This window comes from Sprattus sprattus, assembly GCF_963457725.1.
Source record: "Sprattus sprattus genome assembly, chromosome: 9".
NCBI lineage: Eukaryota > Metazoa > Chordata > Actinopteri > Clupeiformes > Clupeidae > Sprattus > Sprattus sprattus.
In genome coordinates this window covers 17,446,594-17,468,408 of record NC_137928.1, presented here as the reverse complement: position 1 = coordinate 17,468,408, position 21,815 = coordinate 17,446,594, and the positions used below count along the sequence as shown (strand labels likewise).

Sequence of the window (21,815 nt, the reverse complement as noted above, 5' to 3'; positions counted from 1 at the left end):
TTTTCATCTTGATGATGGTGGTTTCAAAGGGGGGGGGGGGGGGGGTCATATGTGTCTGTCTTTGAAAACATTCATCTGGGCAATATTTTACAGAAACATAAGGAATGCCTTTGAGATTAGGGAACGAGTATTAGGCTAGTTACGCCGACATTATAGGCTACTCATACAGTGCTTATTACAGCAATACCGCTGGTGTCATTTGGTTATTGGACCAAAGGGCTTTGGTGTATGTGTGCGTGAGTTTGAGAGAACAAGCAAAGAAAAATTCTAGAAAAGTATTGAAGGGAAGAATATCCTGTGACATTTCCTTAAATAGAAAAGAGTAGAATCCCAAACATTCAGTGACATTTTGTCTATTAAAAATAGGCGCATTGTATTTTTTCCAAAACGGGATTACCGGTATTTCTGAAGCATACATTGTGTTTTCACCACTCTGTACGTACTGCAGACAAACTGAGATTTTTCGCGTTTACAATTGTCCCTCTGTGTTTCCTGTAGGAGCAGAGGAAGTGTTGCCTAGATACAGCCGAGATTTCCCTATTGACTGCAGACGATGGAGAAGTACGAAAAAATTAAAGTAGTTGGACGAGGCGCATTTGGGTAATTTAAATCTAAATGATTCCCATTTACACATGATACATGTAAAGAGCATGCTACATATGTGTTTTTTTCTCCCCTGTGAGAAGAGAAAAAAAAGTTTACTGAAAGTTTTTGGTATGGTTCTGCAGCATGCAGTGGCAATGACAGACGTGGCATTTTAGAACATTGGTGTTACAATGTAGCATATCAGAACTAGAAATATCAATTTGTCCGCGAATTCATCAAACATGGTAGTAACTTGTTGTTCCGCGCTGCAACGTCGATACAAGTGACACATTAATGCATTTGCTCAGCTCATAACGTCTTTCTCTTCCTAGCTCATTCTTGTGATTTTCTACAATGTTCCCTTTCACACACCCTCTTCAATCCTGGACAGAATAGTACACCTTTGTCGGCGTCGTAGTGATGGGGCCCTTGTAATCCTGAAGGAGATTCCAGTTGAGCAGATGACGCGGGACGAACGTCTGGCCGCTCAGAACGAGTGCCAAGTTCTCAAATTACTCAACCACCCTAACATCATTGAGTACTATGAGAATTTCCTGGAAGACAAGGCGCTCATGATAGCAATGGAATATGCGCCAGGTAGTTTATCCATCTTCATTGAATTACAATGTTGGATATCGCACAATGCCACATAATGCTTCCTCATTTTGCCAAGAGTCCTTTCCATAGCGCAGTGTTATTGGAGTTGTCCTGTGGGAAAATGTAAACAAATATCCTTTTGAAAACAGATGAGAGTATTAAGCACATCATGCAACAGCCATACTATCCTGTAGCTCACAATCAAGCTAAGCCGCTAAGCTAATTGAGACTTCCCAGTGTCAGTTACAGCTGCTGTAATAACGTTTTGGGTTGTGGAGTACTTTGTAACAAGCAGGGATAGTTTGGCATATGCCAAATTGACATGTATGACATGACTATGTATGTCTGTCTGTTAGTCAGTCAGTCAGTACCAATCTCTCAGTGTCTGTTGTTTGTCTGTTTTGAGTGTAGGTGGGACATTAGCTGATTACATCCAGAAACGCTGCAACTCCCTGTTGGACGAGGACACCATCCTGCACTTCTTTGTGCAGATCTTGCTGGCTCTCTACCATGTGCACAACAAACTCATTCTGCACAGGGACCTGAAGACCCAAAACATCCTGCTGGACAAACACCAGATGATCGTCAAAATTGGGGACTTCGGGATCTCCAAAATCCTTGTTAGCAAGAGCAAGGCTTACACTGTGAGTGATCAAAGCTCATATAATTCTATAGCACTATAGCATGAGCATTTGCATTTATAACACTCTCTTGTCTGATACAGCATCCGCAAGATGTTTTTCTTCAACATAGGCTACACATACTAGACTTGTTCAACGACTAACTGCATTCTTTTGACCAGTATAATTCATCATTTGACATTTTCCGGTTTCTGTTGATATACTTTGCTTTCATATTTAATGACTCTTTTTTCATAGGTGGTGGGGACGCCATGCTATATATCTCCCGAGCTGTGTGAGGGAAAGCCTTACAACCAAAAGAGTGACATCTGGGCCCTGGGCTGTGTCCTTTATGAATTGGCCAGCCTCAAGAGAGCTTTTGAGGCAGCGGTAAGAAACACCTCTGTTACTAGCCAATTTACTAGCCTAGCCATGACAGCTTTGGTTAAACAATTGGACATTTGAATCACAAATAAGACATGAAACTCACATCCTACATGAAGACGGGAGGCATTCTAACTTCATTAACCACTTTTTAAAAAGAGACGGCATGCTCTATAATTACACTCAGGCCTGCTTTTCAACTCCCATATATGTTAACATGTTCACTTTTTTCTGTCTGCAGAACCTGCCTGCCCTAGTTCTGAAGATCATGAGTGGGACTTTTGCCCCGATATCAGACCGCTACAGCCCTGAGCTCCGGCAGCTCATCCTCAACATGCTGAACTTGGACCCGTCCAAGCGGCCGCAGCTCAACGAGATCATGGCCCACCCCATCTGCATTCGGCCGCTGCTCAACCTCCACACCGATGTTGGCAATGTGAAAATGCGCAGGTGAGGATGTCTCCATGGCCACCGTGCGGTTGCGACAGCAACCTGCGAGGTGCAGCTGAGAAATAGTAACAATCAATTACGCAGAGTAAGTGAGTGGGACTGAAAGTTAGTAAGTGGCTCTGACCCTGGTGTCCTTCCATTTTCCTTTGGTTCAACTGGTAGAGCAAAGGACTAACAACAACAGGGTCAAGGGATTGATACATTCTGATAATAATCTGCACAATACTGTACGTATGTCGCTTTGGGTAAAAGTATCTTCTGAATGATTATTGTTGTAATCACAGGATCGAGAAGCAGCTGTCTACTGTTCAGCCAGGTGCTCACGGCAGACCAGGGGGGCGTGTGGCTGGCACACGAACGCGGGGTGAGTGATGATTTAGAACTTTATTTCCTAGAATGTTTTACAACAATTCTTAAGAACAAAAAACTACAGACAAGACCTGAAAGGAATGGTCATGCAACTGCCTGCCCCTGATTTTACATACTAATTAAATGTAGGGATGCACCGATACAAGTATTGGGTATCAGGTTGATACTTCGTTAAAATACTCGTACCCGTTTTTTGAGTTGCCAATACCAAAAACCAATACCCAGTGTTGCTTCTGAACAATAGCAGTCCTTTATCCAGCGTGCGTGTGCTACTACCAGTGGCGGACCTACCATAGAGGCGAACTAGGCAACTGCCTTAGGCCCCCACCCAGCAGAAAGCCCCCGACGCGTTGCCCACCCAGGCACCGATGGGCCGATGAGATGGCCCAAGTCTATAACCAACCGGCACTCCCGCAGATGTCGTCGGTCGCGACAGTCTTCCTTGCTTCACAGAATACATTATATACCTAATGATAACCAATAGGAATCACTGTCTGCTATTTATACTACTCCTAGTGACCTGTATTCACACTCATGGTTACTATTTTCTTTACTAATCTAATCTCGTCCGTCAGTCTTACTATGTTTATTTGTTATTAAATGTCAATCACTCTAGCCTAATACTTGCGTGTCTCGCTCGTAGACACCTTTAACAACCCTACACACACACACACACATAATCACACACCCAGCATGCAACACTACCATTACCACTGATGTTTACACCCCATCGTATGTTCTGTTCTGTTCATTTCTACAATAAAGTTCAAACCAGTGGCGGCGGACCTTAAGGGCGATTGTGGCGACGAACTGCCTTCAGGAAAAGGAGATTTTTTTTCTCTGTCGGAAATTACCAAATGTCGAATCAGGCAACAGTCACGCAACAGTTGTGATTCAGAAGGCGGCGTCCCTATTTGGGGCTAAATGGAAATCGCCCCAGATCTCTCTTACTCTAATGTTAAATCCATTCTCTTTCATAAAAGAGGGCTCTCAATGCATTTTCCATGGCTTCCGGGAGGGCTCGCCATGCTCCATTTTTTCGTCATAAGTATAAGGACGTATGTGTTTTATCAAAACGGTCATGGCATATTCTGTCAAGATGTCTAACATTCAGTGCAACAACTGGAGTCACTCCTTGAAAGAAACTCATTTTAAGTCGGCGTACTAATTAAGATAAATTGACAACAAAACAATTAGGACTTCCTACACCAAATGTATCGATTCAACAGGTTTCTACAAAGGGTGGAATCCTAAATCCAAGAATTGGAACGAAAGAAAATCATGGCTAGCACGCTGTGAAGTGGCTAACGCGGTCTGTATTCCTTTATTTGTAGGCTACCACTGTCACTTTTCATAGGTTGTACAGTGTGAATGTTCGCTTTTTGCCCTAACACTGAGTTATTTTCTTTGTGAAGACTTATTTAGCTTTTGTAAGCCAATACTTTCGAGATCAGTCAATAAATATTGTTGGTTTTGACTTATATGTTGCCCCCTTCTTTACGTTGTTACTGGACATATTTTATGTGTCCTGTAAAGCTATGTTGCATCATACAACATTTGAGACATGTGGATAATGAAAAAGTGGGATAATTTAATGTGGAGCCAAATCATGTTTGCTTATGAAGGCTCCTGAATGCAACTTTCTTCCATATAACTAGCTACTGTAGCTATGTGGGTAGAGGGGAAATATTTTGATTGTGTGCTGCCATCTACTATACAAAAAGGTATTGCTGTATGAGTTAATCAGCCTACAAAAAAAATGATATTGCTTAATGTAGGTCGCCCTAATCATTATCAAAAAAATTGTGTACTCTTTCTCTGCTGACATTTATTCCTAAAGGCTCTGTAGTTATACATATAACCATCTGATACTAGCCCAGAGTTAAGCATATTCATCTAGCAAACTATACCTACCTTGGAGTGTTACAATAGCCAGTATCATTTTATTCCATGTGTACAAAAAGGTATTGCTGTATGAGTTAATCAGCCTACAAAAAAATTGATATTGCTTAATGTAGGTCGCCCTAATCATTATCAAAAAAATTGTGTACTCCTTCTCTGCTGACATTTATTCCTAAATGCTCTGTAGTTATACATATAACCATCTGATACTAGCCCAGAGTTAAGCATATTCATCTAGCAAACTATACCTACCTTGGAGTGTTACAATAGCCAGTATCATTTTATTCCATGTGTCCATCCAGGCAAATTTGTGGATCCAAATGTTATTAAAAAACATATATAATGTTATTTCTTTGTAATCATCCAAAATTATGTTAAGTGTATGGGTATTTTGCATACATTGAGTGGGCAACGCGCCGTATATTAAGTGGGCCGCTCTGACAGACAACTCCCGGGCCACTTTTTTCCCCCAGTCCGCCCCTGCTTTGAGGTGGCCCTTTTTTTTTTGCATTAAAAGGACGGATGAAGAGGGCCCCTGGCTATGTTCGCCTTAGGCCCCCAAATGACTAGGTCCGCCACTGGCTACTACTGTCTATGCCTGGCAAGAGTGAGAGCGCCGAAGTTGCGTAGAGGCCGAGAGCGGTATTGCAGACAGACGTAGAGATTTTAGAAAAATTATAGCTCGCATATATTGAAAAAAATAACTGAACTAGTTCATTTTTTGGAGCTGTGAACTAAGTTAAACATTTTGAACGATGAACAATGTGAACTATGAACTGAACTACTTCATGTAAAGTGAACTTTCCCAACACTGCCGATACCACTTAACAGTATTTCACTACATAAAACTGGTCGCGCTATGCAGACACAAAATGTGATTTGTTGTCCTACCACTCTCTAGCCTGTAGTGATATGTTAATGGTACTATAGTACAGCTATGCGGAGTGATACGTCACCGCATGAGCAGTGTAGTTAATGATACCTAAGGTAGGTACCTGAAGTAAAGTTGAGTTGAATTTTGTATCTAAGTCCTCATCCTATTCTTCAAATAACACTTCACTCATGGTGGCAGCGGTAATGGATTGCCTCTGAAATCTACTCCAAGATCGCTCTATGCCGACGTGAGTCTCATACGAGTTGTCCGAAGATAATTTTTCTATGCCAGACGTGGTGAGTGAGAAAGCTACAGGCAAGCTAAGCGGCTAGCGGGAGCAAGCTAAGTGAGTACAGACGTCTATTAACTACCAAAACTAAAGACGAAATGGCATCGCATCTTCCGACGATGAACTGGTCCGACCCAGATCTAAGTGAGGCTATATCACTGTTCAGACAGAAAATGTGTCTCTACCTAGATGACGAGGAAATAGGAGATGAAGATAAACAGGCTAGGAAAATCTGCCGTGGCATATGAGATGAAGGGCTAAAAAGATTGAATGCTAGTGGACTGAGCGATGATGACATGAAAAAACTTGACAGTTTATGGACTTTTTTCGAAGACCAGCTTAAACTTAATGTGAACTTTAGGATACACAGACTCCATCTTATGCAATACAGACAAAGACAGGATGAAAGTATCGATGACTTTGTGATTAGAGCTAGAACTTTAGCACTGAAATGCCAGTTCACTGAGGGGGAGCTAAATGAACGTATCATCGAGCTCATCATTGCTAGCACGCCACACGATGCACTGAGGAATTACCTAACGGGAAACCTCAAGGTTACTCCCTGGCTAATGTCTTAAAAGAAGGACGGAGATATGAAGCATTATCAGCAGGGAACCAACAGCTTAACCAGCTTGGACTTTCTAACTCTGAAAAAGTGCATGCAATACAAAGGGGGCGAACATGCCAGAATTGTGGCACAAACCATAAACCGCGTCAGTGTCCTGAATACAATGACGAATGCAAAAGGTGAGTGGTGCAAAATGACACTGGGCAAGATGCTGTGGAACTGAAGCCAAACCACCAGACCCCAAAAGCCCTCAGCCAATGCGTACAAGACTAGGAAGGGCTATAGTCAAACCAGCTCGCTATAAGAACTATGCATAACAGCGAGTTAAAAAAAATAAAAAAAACCTTTATTGTCATGTGATGTTTATGTTCAATGTTGAAAAAAAATACTGTTTGACAAATCAGAATGAGATACGGGTGTTAATGGACTGAAATAATTTCCATGATACGTTTTACAGTTAATGATAATTCATCTTTGATAAGTGCTGAACTTAGTTATTTCTTAAAGCATGGATAATACATAGCGTTGATGTATTTTCCTGATTATCTATCTAAACAGGGGGGATGTTGTGATATGTTAATGGTACTATAGTACAGCTATGCGGAGTGATACGTCACCTTATGAGCAGCGTAGTTATACCGTGTGTGTAATGTAACCTAAGGTAACCTGAAGTACAGTTGAGTTGAATCTTATATCTAAGTCCTCATCCTTGTCTCCAAATAACACTTCATAGCCTGGGTGCCATCCGTTTTGTATGCACTCCACTGATTGCTGCCTTCTCGCTGAACAAACGGTCTGGGATCGCTTTGGTTTGGAATTTGGATATTCGTTCAGAATATGACCGAGCGCTGATTGGTCCCTTCCTTCTCGTTATCATAAACATGGCCGTCTGTTCTCACTAATTTAGACGGAATTTCAGAGCTAAAACCACAAAATGAGGCACTGAAAGCTGTTCTTTCCGGGAAAGACGTTTTCGCCTTGCTACCAACTGGTTTTGGAAAGAGTTTAATTTATCAACTTGTGCCTCTCGTATGCAAGAAACTTGCCGGCAGTTGGTTGGCCACATGGTTCAGCTCATTAGCTACGTGACATCATAACCAGACCAAACCGGGTGGAGCGATCCCAGACAGTTTGTTCAGTGGAGCGCATACAAAACGGATGGCACCCAGGCTCGCTACGCGCTCCACTTCTTACTCTAGTAAGTAGCTTATTTGCCGTCTTGTTTTGTCTTGTGTTGCACTTGCTTGATGTTTGACTGTGTTAGGAAAGTTTGTCATAGTGTCAAAGTAGGTAAATGTCAACAGGTTTCGCTAAATTTAGCCGCTAGCATCACCTTAGCGACTAGCAATTCCGTTGTGCTGCCTTAACGGCTATTTGGGCTCATTGTAAGATAAATGACGACGACAGGAGGCACAGTGTAGGATCTGCACTTCTACGGTTTCAGGGGCGGAAAGGAAAGGCTCGTTTAACACAAGCAATTTGATTTAACATCTGAAAACGCACCATAGTATACACAAAGTTCACTAATGCTAGTGGCGCAAGACCAAAGCAACCAATCTTTACTGAGGTCTTGCAAAAGAAAAAAACAAGCAGACAGAGAGAGAGGTAGAGAGAAAGACTTGTAGTGCCACATAGCAGGTTAAGTGATTGTTTGTGTACTTGAGCAGGAGACTCTTTTGATCCTTTTGTAACTGAAATGTGCTTATCCAGTAATAGTTTTGTTCACTTTTTGTTAAGCAGACTGTTGTTAACCGCAGCAAATTGAATGGCCTTTATCTGGTTATATCTGCATTTTGTCTAATGTGATGATATTGACTCTTTAAAGGCTTTTTTTTGTTGATAAAACCAAAAAAGCTCTGTTTATTTTTGGCTTGGGATAGCCTTCTGTTAATTTTGTAAATAGGCTTCACATAATCTGCAGAGGATAAAATAAAATCTGCCTCCAAATCAATTGCACTTTCATGGAGAACAAATCTAAGAAGTATCGGTATCGGCAAGTATAAAAATACTCATACTCGTATCGGTTTGTATCGGCAAGTATAAAAATACTCATACTCGTATCGGTTTTGTCGGTGCATCCCTAATTAAATGTATACCTTACACATACTCTAAGTAATTTTTGAGGAAATGATATGCTAAATGAATAAATATAGTGAAGTGGGAAAACTGATTTACTGTCATAGTTCTGACTACTGTTTAAACCTGTGCCTCACCCTCTGAAACCAATAATGGCATCTCTCTTTCTCTCTCACTTTCCTGCGCTCTCCTTTTCTGCAGATGGCCTCACAGGCCTTGGCCCCAGTAAGATGATGCACTCTCTTCCACAGTCATCAGTGTACACGTGGGGCAGTGGCATCTCCTCTCCGCTCCGGCTGCCCATGCTTAACACTGAGGTCCTGGAGGTGTCCCTGGGCCGCACCCAGAAGATGGGAGTCACTAAATCTGGCCGCCTCCTCACCTGGGAGGTCAGTGCCAGGACATGTCACTATACACCAATCATGTCATACACCATTCATGTCACTATACACCATTCTTGTCACTATACACCATTCATGTACCTGTGTGAAGTTGCCCCCCCGTATCTTTCAAACTATTAAAATAGCACTGCTGTATGATTGTGCTAGGTTTGTGCTGGTTAGTGCCGTAAACAGTATCGTTTGTGCTATTAAGGATTTTGAGTAATTCAAAATTAAATTTTCTGGCCTGTGAAGTCACTCAGCCGTCCACTTTTAAATCTCCCTATCGTTTGTGCTACATTTGTGCTGGTTTGTGTTGTTAAAATAAATATTTGATAACCAGCACAAACCTAGCACAAAGGAACAGCAGTACTATTTTAATAGTTTGAATGATACAGGGGGCCAACTTCACACATGTCATTCATGTCACTGTATACCATTAATTTCACTATACACCATTCATGTCACTGTACACAATTCATGTCACTACACACCATTCATTTCACTATACACTATTCATTTCACTGTACACCATTCATGTCACTTTACACCATTCATTTCACTATACACCATTCTAGGCAGTGGTTTTAATTCACTATACACCCTTTAAGGCAGTGGTTTTATTTCACTTTACACCATTCTAGGCAGTGGCATTATTGAAAAGCATGTCATGATATCTATGGAAAACAGGACTTGGGCCGATGTTCATTGTTAATGCTAGTTAAGTCGTTTAGATTTTAGGAATAACCACGTGAGGAAGACTAGATCAGGCTGTACTGTGAGACCCCCTTTACCGCTAGAACATGAAATTTAACACCTTTGTAATAATGAAGTTACATTTGTACCAACATTTGGTGTGTTTTTGTCAAGCAGATCAGTATAATGTAATTTAGCATTTTGTTAAACTTGCATTGTGTCCGCTGGCAGTCCCCCTCTCTGGGGTTAGGTGAGCCCAGCCTGCCTGGTTCCGTGGATCACATGCAGCCGATGTTCATCTCTCGCTTCCTGGAGGGCCAGTCTGGTGTCACCATCAAATCTGCGTCCTGTGGAGACCTCTTCACTGCCTGTCTGACCGGTGCGATATTTCTCACTCTACCCTTGGTGTCAAAGTGTTAGAAAGCCCATAAAACAAAGGCAATGTACTACAAAGTACTACGTAGATAAAGGAAAAAGTTGTTATAGAAGACTCAGTAAAGGGGGTTCCAGATTGAGGAAAGAGATGAGTGGGATTATACAATATTGGATGGTTCAACAATAGCAAAATTAATTATATAACAAAATATTGAATTACATTTTTTTAATTCTCATCATAAAAATTAGATACCTCACTTTACGCATTTCCCCCTTGTTAGCTTTGCTGAAATGTCTTTTTGCTGAATTGTGTTTGAAATAAAAAATAGAGAAACGACAAAGTTAGGCACTACCAGTAAAACTGCTCCACAGAGATAGTGTTTGGTACCACACTGGGACCTGAGTGACTGTCCCCCACAGTGGCAGGCCGAGATCGTATAGTGGTTAGTACTCTGCGTTGTGGCCGCAGCAACCCCGGTTCGAATCCGGGTCTCGGCAGGTTTTGTATAGACGAGTTTTGTCCTTCAATGTAGGAAACAGCTGTGAAGTTTGTCAGTGCAACACTGTCAAACTCTGACGAAGGTGCAAACACAACCGCAGTGGCAGGCCGAGATCGTATAGTGGTTAGTACTCTGCGTTGTGGCCGCAGCAACCCCGGTTCGAATCCGGGTCTCGGCAGGTTTTGTATAGACGAGTTTTGTCCTTCAATGTAGGAAACAGCTGTAAAGTTTGTCAGTGCAACACTGTCAAACTCTGACGAAAGTGCAAACACAACCATAGTGGCAGGCCGAGATCGTATAGTGGTTAGTACTCTGCGTTGTGGCCGCAGCAACCCCGGTTCGAATCCGGGTCTCGGCAGGTTTTGTATAGACGAGTTTTGTCCTTCAATGTAGTAAACAGCTGTGAAGTTTGTCAGTGCAACACTGTCAAACTCTGACGAAAGTGCAAACACAACCACAGTGGCAGGCCGAGATCGTATAGTGGTTAGTACTCTGCGTTGTGGCCGCAGCAACCCCGGTTCGAATCCGGGTCTCGGCAGGTTTTGTATAGACGAGTTTTGTCCTTCAATGTAGGAAACAGCTGTAAAGTTTGTCAGTGCAACTGTCAAGCTAAGAAGGCACCGGATGCCTAAAAGAGCCCGGGTGACGTAATGTTGACTCTTGAGTGACAGTTTCTATGCCAACGTTAGCATTAGCTGCCGGTTGCCGGTCTTTTGTAAGTAAGCACTCATCAACTGGTTTTGCCGCTAGCATCTATAATGCTAATAGCAATTCCTCCTTTTGTGCGACAATATTAAGCGACTAAAAAGTAGCTGATGGCTTTCGAACAACTCTTGAGACTCTCTGACTGATAGCCAAAAAGTGTCGGGGTACATAGTGTCCGTTTAGGCACAATATTAAGCGACTAAAAAGTTTTAGCTACACCTGCCTGATGGTATTCTGTAAGTTAGCAATGTCCGCTAGCATATCAAAGCTAGCAATCCCCCGTTGTTCTTTAGTAAAATGTTGTGCAAACAATGCCCTGTTTTGTTCAAATGTAATTGTGGGTGCCGTCAGATATGTCTTAAAATCACAACACATTAAGGAGTTTCTTAATTTAAGCACAACAACAGATGAATAGCTTCAAGCTAACAAGATAGCTCGTTACACTAGCACGAGCTAGCTAGCTGATGGAATGTGCTTACTTTGATACATACATTTGATTTATATAAACTAGCGAATCAACAACTTTCCTACCAAAGTCAAACATCAAGTACATGGTTGTTTTGGTTGGTTTATTGTAGGTAAAATACAAGCAAACCGGTCTCAGGTAGCGAAGTTCAATGCAATATGCTCTGAAGTAAATCGCGTTATGAGCGATAAAGAGCTCGGGTGACGTATTGGCGTTGGCATAGCAACTGTCACTCAAGAGTCGTTCGAAAGTCAACATTACATCACCCGGGCTCTTTTAGGCATCCGGTGCCTTTTTAGCTTGACACAACACTGTCAAACTCTGAAGAAAGTGCACAACCGAGTGGCAGGCCGAGATCGTATAGTGGTTAGTACTCTGCGTTGTGGCCGCAGCAACCCCGGTTCGAATCCGGGTCTCGGCAGGTTTTGTATAGACGAGTTTTGTCCTTCAATGTAGGAAACAGCTGTGAAGTTTGTCAGTGCAACACTGTCAAACTCTGACGAAAGTGCAAACACAACCACAGTGGCAGGCCGAGATCGTATAGTGGTTAGTACTCTGCGTTGTGGCCGCAGCAACCCCGGTTCGAATCCGGGTCTCGGCAGGTTTTGTATTAGGAGTTTTGTCCTTCAATGTAGGAAACAGCTGTGAAGTTTGTCAGTGCAACACTGTCAAACTCTGACGATAGTGCAAATGTAACCACAGTGGCAGGCCGAGATCGTATAGTGGTTAGTACTCTGCGTTGTGGCCGCAGCAACCCCGGTTCGAATCCGGGTCTCGGCAGGTTTTGTATAGACGAGTTTTGTCCTTCAACGTAGGAAACAGCTGTGAAGTTTGTCAGTGCAACACTGTCAAACTCTGACGAAAGTGCAAACACAACCACAGTGGCAGGCCGAGATCGTATAGTGGTTAGTACTCTGCGTTGTGGCCGCAGCAACCCCGGTTCGAATCCGGGTCTCGGCAGGTTTTGTATTAGGAGTTTTGTCCTTCAATGTAGGAAACAGCTGTAAAGTTTGTCAGTGCAACAATGTCAAACTCTGACGATAGTGCAAATGCAACCACAGTGGCAGGCCGAGATCGTATAGTGGTTAGTACTCTGCGTTGTGGCCGCAGCAACCCCGGTTCGAATCTGGGTCTCGGCAGGTTTTGTATATACGAGTTTTGTCCTTCAATGTAGGAAACATCTGTGAAGTTTGTCAGTGCAACACTGTCAAACTCTGACTAAAGAGCAAACACAACCACAGTGCCAGGCCGTGATCATATAGTGGTTAGTACTCTGTGTTGTGGCCGCAGCAACTCTGGTTCGAATCCGGGTCACGGCAGATTTTGTATATACGAGTTTTGTACTTCAATGAAGAAAACATCTGTGAAGTTTGTCAGTGCAGCACCGACAAACTCTGACTAAAGTGCAAACACAATCGCATCATGCTGCTTCTGTGGCTTTGTTTGTGTAGCCAACCACTGCTCTCCTGGCCTTCGTTTAGGGTTCTATTATGTGTTCTAGAGGCCTGGACCAGTGGCGCAATGGATAACGCGTCTGCCTACGGAGCAGAAGATTCCAGGTTCGAGTCCTGGCTGGTTCGGAATACTCCTTTTTGTTTTTACAAAGTACTGTGTGAATCTCACTGATACAGCTGTGGAGCTTGTGAAGCTCGGCAGTTTTTTTATATACGAGTTTTGTACTTCAATGAAGGAAACATCTGTAAAGTTTGTCAGTGCAGCACCGACAAACTCTGACTAAAGTGCAAACACAACCACAACATGCTGCTTCTGTGGCTTTGTTTGTGTAGCCAACCACTGCTCTCTTGGCCTTCCTGTAGTGTTCTATTGTATATGCTAGAGGCCTGGACCAGTGGCGCAATGGATAACGCGTCTGCCTACGGAGCAGAAGATTCCAGGTTCGAGTCCTGGCTGGTTCGGAATACTCCTTTTTGTTTTTACAAAGTGCTGTGTGAATCTCACTGATACAGCTGTGGAGCTTGTAAAGTCAACTGTCAGAAAGTCATTGAATGCATTTACTATGAACAAGCTGGTCTATAACTCTGGTTTAATTCTTCTAGTTGTCACACAGAAGTGCTCACATGAATGTGTCTTCTTTTTCCAGCCACATTGGTAGCCTCTCCCATATGGTCTAGCGGTTAGGATTCCTGGTTTTCACCCAGGCGGCCCGGGTTCGACTCCCGGTATGGGAAAGAATTTTTAGGTGTTTAGGTCTTTAATATTTGTACACAGTTGTATCTTGACCAAACCCCTTTACTTCAGCACTGACTTTGAATCATAGTGCTACACCTTCTCCTATATTTGATCCTCTTCTAAATAACGTGGGATTAAATACCTCCATGATCATCCCTCTGCTGCCCATTTCCTTACGTCATTTATCATAGTTAGAGTGTAGATTACTGGTTAAATCCTGTGTTTGGGATTAAAATGGTTTATTTTATGTTGGTTGACACAATATTCATATACATAAACATGACCACATCTGTGTCCCGTGCTCATTCAGTAATAGACTTGCTAATCTCCCTTCATTTTTTTCCATTCAACAGACCGTGGCATCATCATGACATTTGGCAGTGGCAGCAATGGATGCCTGGGGCACGGTAGTTTCAACGATGTGACGCAGGTAAATTGGTTCTGAAGGGCTGTGGTGACATTTATGAGGATAGAGCGTCCCCTTTTATAAATGAAGCAGAGAGTCTTTCTGTTTGATCCATACACATTTCTGGGGAAATTAAAATGCCTCATTTTCAGACACAGAAAAGTATGGAAATTCATATTTAAATATCTGTTTAAATAACATATACATTTTTGGAAAATGATTTAACGATTTTACCAGAAAGGAAAGTGATCCATTAGAACAGACATTATGTTCTAGATACAGACTACAGAATCCATAACCATTAACAACCTTCTGTTTACTTAACATTCTGTTGTCTTTTTCATCATCATGCTGCACAGTTAAGCACAGGTCAGTCCAGTCATCCTCAAACTAATTATGAATGGCATTAGGACTAGAAAGCATGTCTCGAAACGTAACCTGCAAGACTGAAAAAGACCCTGGAAATGGTCTTACAGCACAGAGAGAGAGAGCAAGGCTTCTGATCTGACTGGCTAAGTCTTACGTGTGCCTCTGTGTGTGTGTTTCTCTGCCTTGTGCAGCCTAAAATCGTGGAGGCCCTGCTGGGCTACGAACTGTTGCAGGTCTCCTGCGGGGCCTCCCACATTCTGGCCGTGACCAATGAGGGAGAGGTTTTCTCTTGGGGCCGTGGCGATAATGGTGAGAAGCCCTCTGGTCATCTACTCACTCTTTTTCATTTCTGTAGCCATTTGGCTGATAATTTGTATCCAGAACCAACTGATACTTTTCAGTTAAAGTCATTGTTTTGGTTGCATCATGTCGGCCTTGGGCATATGGCATTCGACATCTGAAGTGACACAATTAAGACAAAGACTCTTAGAAGGCACTGGCCACAGCCAAATGTTGTTTTCACCGTAACCTCCCTTAGCACCATGTGACTCTGTGTGACACTCTCTGCTGTAGGGCGCCTGGGGCTAGGCAACCAAGAGTCCCACAATACCCCACAGCAGGTGAGTGTGGCGGCTGACTTCGAGGCCCAGAACGTGCTATGCGGGGTGGACTGCTCCATGATCATTAGCACCCAGCAGCAGATCCTCTCCTGCGGGAGCAACAGGTGAGCTCTTGGCACTCCCCCAATATGGCAAGGGTCATGTCAAGGTCATCCTCATGTAAGCAGTGATGCAGAGTGATTAAAAACAGGAAAGGTGTCTAGAGAGGACACAGAGAAAGTTTCAAACCATGCATTGTTTCCTCACGTTCAGACTTTGTTGACTAAAGTAAAACGTCTATCTTGAGTGTATAATCCCATTTTCTTTTGTGATTAATTAATGAAGCGCATGTTGTTTGAGAGTATTGTTTGATTCACAATGCCATTGTGTCCAGGGGCTTAGCTCAAGCTGTCCTTCTCAGTGACTCACACTCACACACAAAAGTGACATTAATCTATTTGGCTGGAGATGTCTAACTCTGCCCTCCTCAGAAACTGCTCTCTCCCCCGGATGCATCAGTATCGGTGTCATGCATGCATTAATGTGAATTAAGAAAGCGTGCCAGGGACATTCTTCCTCCCCTGATTTCACATGCAGTCAGACGGCATTCTGTACGCATGACTAACAGACACAGAATCCTTAACTCATTACAGGCCAGCCTCACCACTGAGACAGAGAAAGAGAGAGAGCGTGTGCACTTCTGAAGTAGAACAGTAGAATGTAGTTGTCGACTATGTCAATTTGACTTGCAATTAAACAGCAGTTGAATTGCATTTTTTATGTACTGGATGAAAGGAGTAATTACCCATGTGTCAGCATAATGTGTGTTTTGGTGTTGTGTTAGAAAGGCTGTAGATGTTGTGTGTGTTCGGTGCTCAGGTGAGACGACGCTGGGTAGATTCCACACCGGTCAGGACCACTGTCTGATCATGACGCACATCTCACTGCTGAACATTCCTTTGCCTTCTCTCAGAGCGGGAAGCTCCCCCTCAGCCCACCGTCATCAACCCCCCCAATGATAAAGAGGCACCTGCTGTACTGACAGACATGGAAACTATTGATATTTCACAATAGTCGGCTTTTCTGTTTTAACTGTTTTGAAACAAAATAACTACCACTGACCTCTAAACTTGTATCTATGTGAACCTCGCAGGTTCTGAGCCAACATACAGTAGTACGGACATCATTATTCTCTATCAGTCTTATTGTGCCCGAAAAGCAACGTCGGATCTATCGTCCATACACCGTTTATATGTGGATAGTAGTGACAGTAATGGCTTTTGAATGGATCCTTATTTGCCTGTCATAATGCATTCAGATGCCACGTTTCACATCAGCTTGTGTCTGGTATTCTTGCTGTGACTGCAAGCAGCTTGTTTTCTTTCTCTTTTTAAAAAGAGAATAATACCATCAGCCTTCAGGGGGTGTCCACTGATGCTACATCACCTCATTTCAGATTTTAGATTTTTTTTATGACTGGCTTCTCCTAAAGGTACTGTGCCCCCTCTCCCCCTTTCTAGGTTCAACAAGCTGGGGCTAGACCGAATAGTTGGAACAGACGAGCCCCTCCCTCAGGATCAGGTGGAAGAGGTCCAAACATTCTGTCCCATCCAATCAGCTCCTCTGAATGTGGAGAAGATTGTGGACATTGATATAGGAACGTCCCATTCTGCTGCAGTCACGGGTGAGACAGTATTGCTGTGTGACCAAGTGTTAAACTGGGATTTGTAATGTGAGGGAGGGGGGCGCTGTGGTTTCAGGGTTGTCATGGATGTAGAATCTGCATATGTGTGTGTGTGCATTAGTGAATGAAAAACAATTTTTAGACGTTTAAGAGTAGGCCTATGATTGACATCATCTGACAGACTGTACATGACTATAAGAGGTTCTGATCTGCACTGAAAGCCCTCTGCTTTGAACCTGGGCAAAACGACCAGCTGTTGACAATAGTGTAAGTGCACTCTTTTGTGTATCAGTGGTGGTGTTAGGCTACCACTAAAGAAGGAGGGAATATCAATAGGAATGAATTGATACGCATGGACCAGTTTTTTTAATATTTACTTAAAAAGGGGATTAATTTACATTCTACAATGTCAAAATGCACACAGACATTATTGATGTTATAGGATCAAACCAAAATCAAATCTTGCATTACCTAGCCATGGTGTTATTTGAGTTGCTCTGATATGCTGTTCCCAGAACCATGCTAGCTAGCTCGGCAGGTTAACATCAAGATGGCTTAATGTAACAGTTAGCTGGCTTATCTCAAGTAGGCCTACATCTTGTTAAACAGCATTTAGTAAAATCGACAGGTATGTTATGTTAAGTTATGAAACAAAATGAGTTCTGCCTAGTTTCTGACCTATCGCTCTGCCTACCTTGCATCCATCCATCCATGCCATCTCTAAGTTTGACAAAAGAGAAGGGTTGATTTGCAAGGAGGCTTTTGGGGAAACCCATTGATAGTACAAAACATCCACTATTCAAAAGTTACTACATTTTAACTGCTGCAATAAGTCTAGAGTTATTAGACCTAATGGTACTGGTGAAAATGTACTTTAGTCATAGTTTGAATGATTAAGACCAAGAACTGTCAAAATATACACTGATGAAGATGTATGTAGTGAGGTTAGGAGCCACTCGATGACATTGAAGCGTGAATGTGCTGGGGCTGAGCCCAGCTTAACCCTTGTGTCTGACCTGTCACTGAGATCTATATTTATGTTTGGTCTGGCAAAGATACAAAGGCCATGTTTTATTATTTGTATAGTAAATAACTAAATCAGAAACACTTTGGCATTTTGCTATATTTAGATTAAACATGATTCCAGCTTCTTAGGTACTCAAATCTGCACATCCCGCCACAGTATTAGGAGTACACATCAGATCTGATCCTCTCTCAAACCTCTCATCCTGTTCCTCCTCCTGTGCGCAGAGAAGGGCCAGTGTTTGACGTTTGGCAGTAACCAGCACGGCCAGCTGGGCTACAGCTCTCGACGCAGCAGCAGAGTTCCTTACCCGGTGCCCGGGCTTCAGGGCATCACCAAGGCGGCCTGCGGAGATGCGTTCACCGTTGCCATCGGAGCTGGTAAGACTTACTGCTGTGACAGACAAGCTAGGATTTGGTACAGGACATTGTATTTCTGTGGGTTTTGTTTGCTGTACTAACCAATGCATCCCAGATGAGTCCACATACATCCTTGAACGACATGTACTGATATAAAGACAAATCTGTGTATTTCAAATGTGTTAATTTAAAAAAAAGGCTGATTTTAGTTTCATGAGAGTGCTGACCATTTCCACAGTGGTGTATTCAGTCAAATAAATGTCATTCCACAATATAATAAGCAAACAGGAGGCATAATACCTTTCCATTGTCCACTATGCAGAAATCACCCATATGTCAAGATATTGACAGCAATGAGCCAGTGGGTTTAGAACATGAGGGGAATCAATAGAGAGAGGGTTCCTTTTTACTACACAGAACAATGGACAGACATTCCAATGATGATGTAAAAGGTGCCATTGGTGTCAAAGGTCAGAGGGCAGCTCAGCCACCAGCTGGGTTATAAAACAGCGCTGTGCCTTCTGAAGACCCTCTTTGTGACTTTGTCCCTATAATCTGTTGTGTGTTGCTCAGACACAAAAATATCTGTCACATCTGAATTTGTCAGGGTTTTAGAAGTTGGAGTGAAGGGTGAAAGAGAGGTAAAGAGAGAGAGAGGAGCATTTGTCTTTGTGTTAATGACAGCAACAGAAAAGCTATGTGGTTTTCTCTACTACTAAAGACTATTGAGGCCTGTTTAACCCCCATATTTAAACATATTGGCGTCATCCCCTGTTGTATTTTGTACTCTTTATCTGTTCGCTCAGTCATTTTCTGTTTTCCTTGTAGACGGGGAGGTCTACACCTGGGGGAAGGGAGCTCGCGGTCGCCTGGGCAGGAAAGAGGAGGATTCTGGGATACCAAAGGCGGTTCAGCTCGACGAGACCCATCCATTCACCATCACCTCTGTGGCTTGTTGTCATGGCAACACCCTCCTGGCGGTGAAACGTAATGTCTCACTCATTCTTGCTTTGCTCCCTTTGTTGCATAATAACACAGTATCTTTGAGAAAGCAGGTAATCAGATCCTTCGATCTCTCAAAAATAGAGAAATAAAAAAAGAAAATGACTGATGACAACACAGGAATAGGCCCTTCTTAGGGCTGGCGACAGCCAGAACTGAAGTCATATGACGTTCCTCACCTCGTTTAAAAAAAAAAAAATTAGAAGAGTGGCTCAAACGAAATGAGACACCTCCCCAAACAAAAGAGGTGCGTAATTGACCCTTTTAGTGTCAGTGCTCTTTGTAGCTCTCCTCCCATTCAGGCCAATTTGGGCAGGCAACTGTGCTTAGTCTTAGAGCTGCCTTTGTGTCCCCGGCAGAGCCCGAGGGGGTTGAGAGAAACTCTGCCTAATTAAGTCGGCTATGAGGCAATCCTGTGTGCCTGGCTCTTTCATTTGATGCAAGGCAATAAAAAATGAACAGCAGGAGCCTGCTGGTCGCGTTTACCTTGTTAGACCTCAGAAAGGGTTGGAGGGAACGGGGCTGCACCATGCATGCAGCAGTGAGCTCCTATCCAAAAGCAAAAAAGAGATAGAGAAATGGACGCGGATAGAAAGTGAGTACCCTGAATTAAATGGATGCGTGTCTCACCGTAAAACCAGGATATGGTACCTCATCATACGGTGTAATCTCCCCTGACAATTAGAAACCACCTCCGCAACATCCAATACCTTTGTGCTTTAGGCATCCTAAGCAAGTGCTACGTCATTAAAAGGGAGATGCTGTATCTGGGCATGTCACATTGTGTTACATTGAGAATTAGCTGCCTAACGTCATTGTTCTCATAGGTCTCATACGTGTGGATCATATATCCTTAATACATGTTCCTGGGTCAAAGTGGTTTACCAGAAATTGATGATGTAGTTTCGTGTGCTTGAGTCCCTCTGCTATCTCTAAGGGCAAACACGAGAGGAGAACACACCCAGCTCACGCACAGCACCACTCAGGACATTGTTCCATCATCAGTGAATAAAACTAGAAAACTGAATGTATTGAACTGAGCGGTGGATTAAAATCAGGCCTGCTCGCCTGCCCCCCTACTCTCCGCCTTCTCCATCCCTCCCTCCATCCCAACCACATTTGAAATAGATGCAGGTTTAAAGGAAGATTACAGTGCTGCAGGAAAAAAAAATCTCAGGAAAGGATGGCTCTGTAATCCGTTCGACTGGTGACACGTGAATGTGCAGAGCTGTGTGTGACTGAGGGCAATGCTGTAACAAAGTGAAATATTTATCCAGTTCGGCTCATCCCTCTCTCATTTTTATTTGACTTGCAGTTTTTCTGTAATCCGTTTAAAAGACCTGCATAGATTTGACTTTCTGAGAGATCCACGGGACAGGAAAGCTAAATAGGTGTGATGCTTTTACCAGAGTTTCCTCCTCCCTGGCTTTTGCAACAGCCCTGCCCCTTTAAAGTGTGTTCATCTGTCCCAGTGATTATGAAATTCAAAGGGTCATTCTTTCACTATAATAATGAAAAGCAGTTGCAGCCTTTATGATGTAATGTCTCTAATGGAGTGTCATGATGTGGGATTGTTGGCTCTTAACTCACCTTGTTTCTTCCCGTCCTCTCCCTAGCTCTGTTTGAGGAGTCGGTACCAAAGTGACCCCTGTGATTATGAGGAGTCAACAGCACAGAAGACAAATGCAGCGTGAAGGACAAATGGACAAAAGGAGAATCTTGCTGCATTTCGGAAAACACTTCATACTTTGCGGTGTTATTCCATCATGTGCAGTAAATGGTCTCGTGTTCAGTGAATGAAACTGAAAAATGAAAATACTGGTATGCTGAGGACTAGTATCTGTTGGGTGAACAGAGCTGTTGTAAATATGAGTTTCAAGGCTCATCAAATGAAGCGTGAGAGGTAAATAATGGCTTTTCTCGAAGAGGAAATGGGTAATTGTCTCTCAAACAGGGTTGCCTTTTTACGCTCCCCTACCAGGAAGAGAAACAGGCTGGACTGGTGTAAGCATGGCAGGAAGGGAGTTTCAACACAACACAATTTTGTATTACTGCCAAAGTTTGACATCGTCCAAAAAGACTTTTCCAACTTTTCATGTGTAAATAGTCAGGCACTGATATTTGTTGCAGTATAAAAATGAATATGAATAAAGTGACCTATTCAATGATAATGGTGCCATTCATAAGGCCACCCCATTCCAAAGTTGAGTACAGAGATTTCTAGATGTCATACTGAACTAATATATGAATGCCTGAGTGGTAACAGTATTATGCAATGTTTCATACCAAAGTATTGCCATAACAACTAATGGACACTTGCTATGCAGAGTGCATTATTCATCATGA

At 42.9% G+C, this 21,815-nt stretch overlaps 1 protein-coding gene across 1 annotated transcript; it reads left to right on the top strand.

Annotated features, from left to right (window-relative positions):
• Nucleotides 1-553: 553 nt before the first annotated feature.
• On the top strand, nucleotides 554-21,114 carry nek8 (NIMA-related kinase 8; the record flags this gene model as incomplete). The annotated part of the gene is made up of 15 exons (XM_080844372.1): nucleotides 554-600; nucleotides 977-1,182; nucleotides 1,594-1,826; nucleotides 2,061-2,192; nucleotides 2,428-2,636; nucleotides 2,921-3,000; nucleotides 8,916-9,103; nucleotides 10,022-10,169; nucleotides 14,380-14,456; nucleotides 14,993-15,110; nucleotides 15,375-15,525; nucleotides 16,921-17,084; nucleotides 18,336-18,488; nucleotides 19,296-19,454; nucleotides 21,086-21,114. The coding sequence occupies 15 exons, from the start codon at nucleotides 554-556 to the stop codon at nucleotides 21,112-21,114; spliced, it is 2,094 nt and encodes a 697-aa protein (XP_080700498.1).
• Nucleotides 21,115-21,815: the final 701 nt, after the last annotated feature.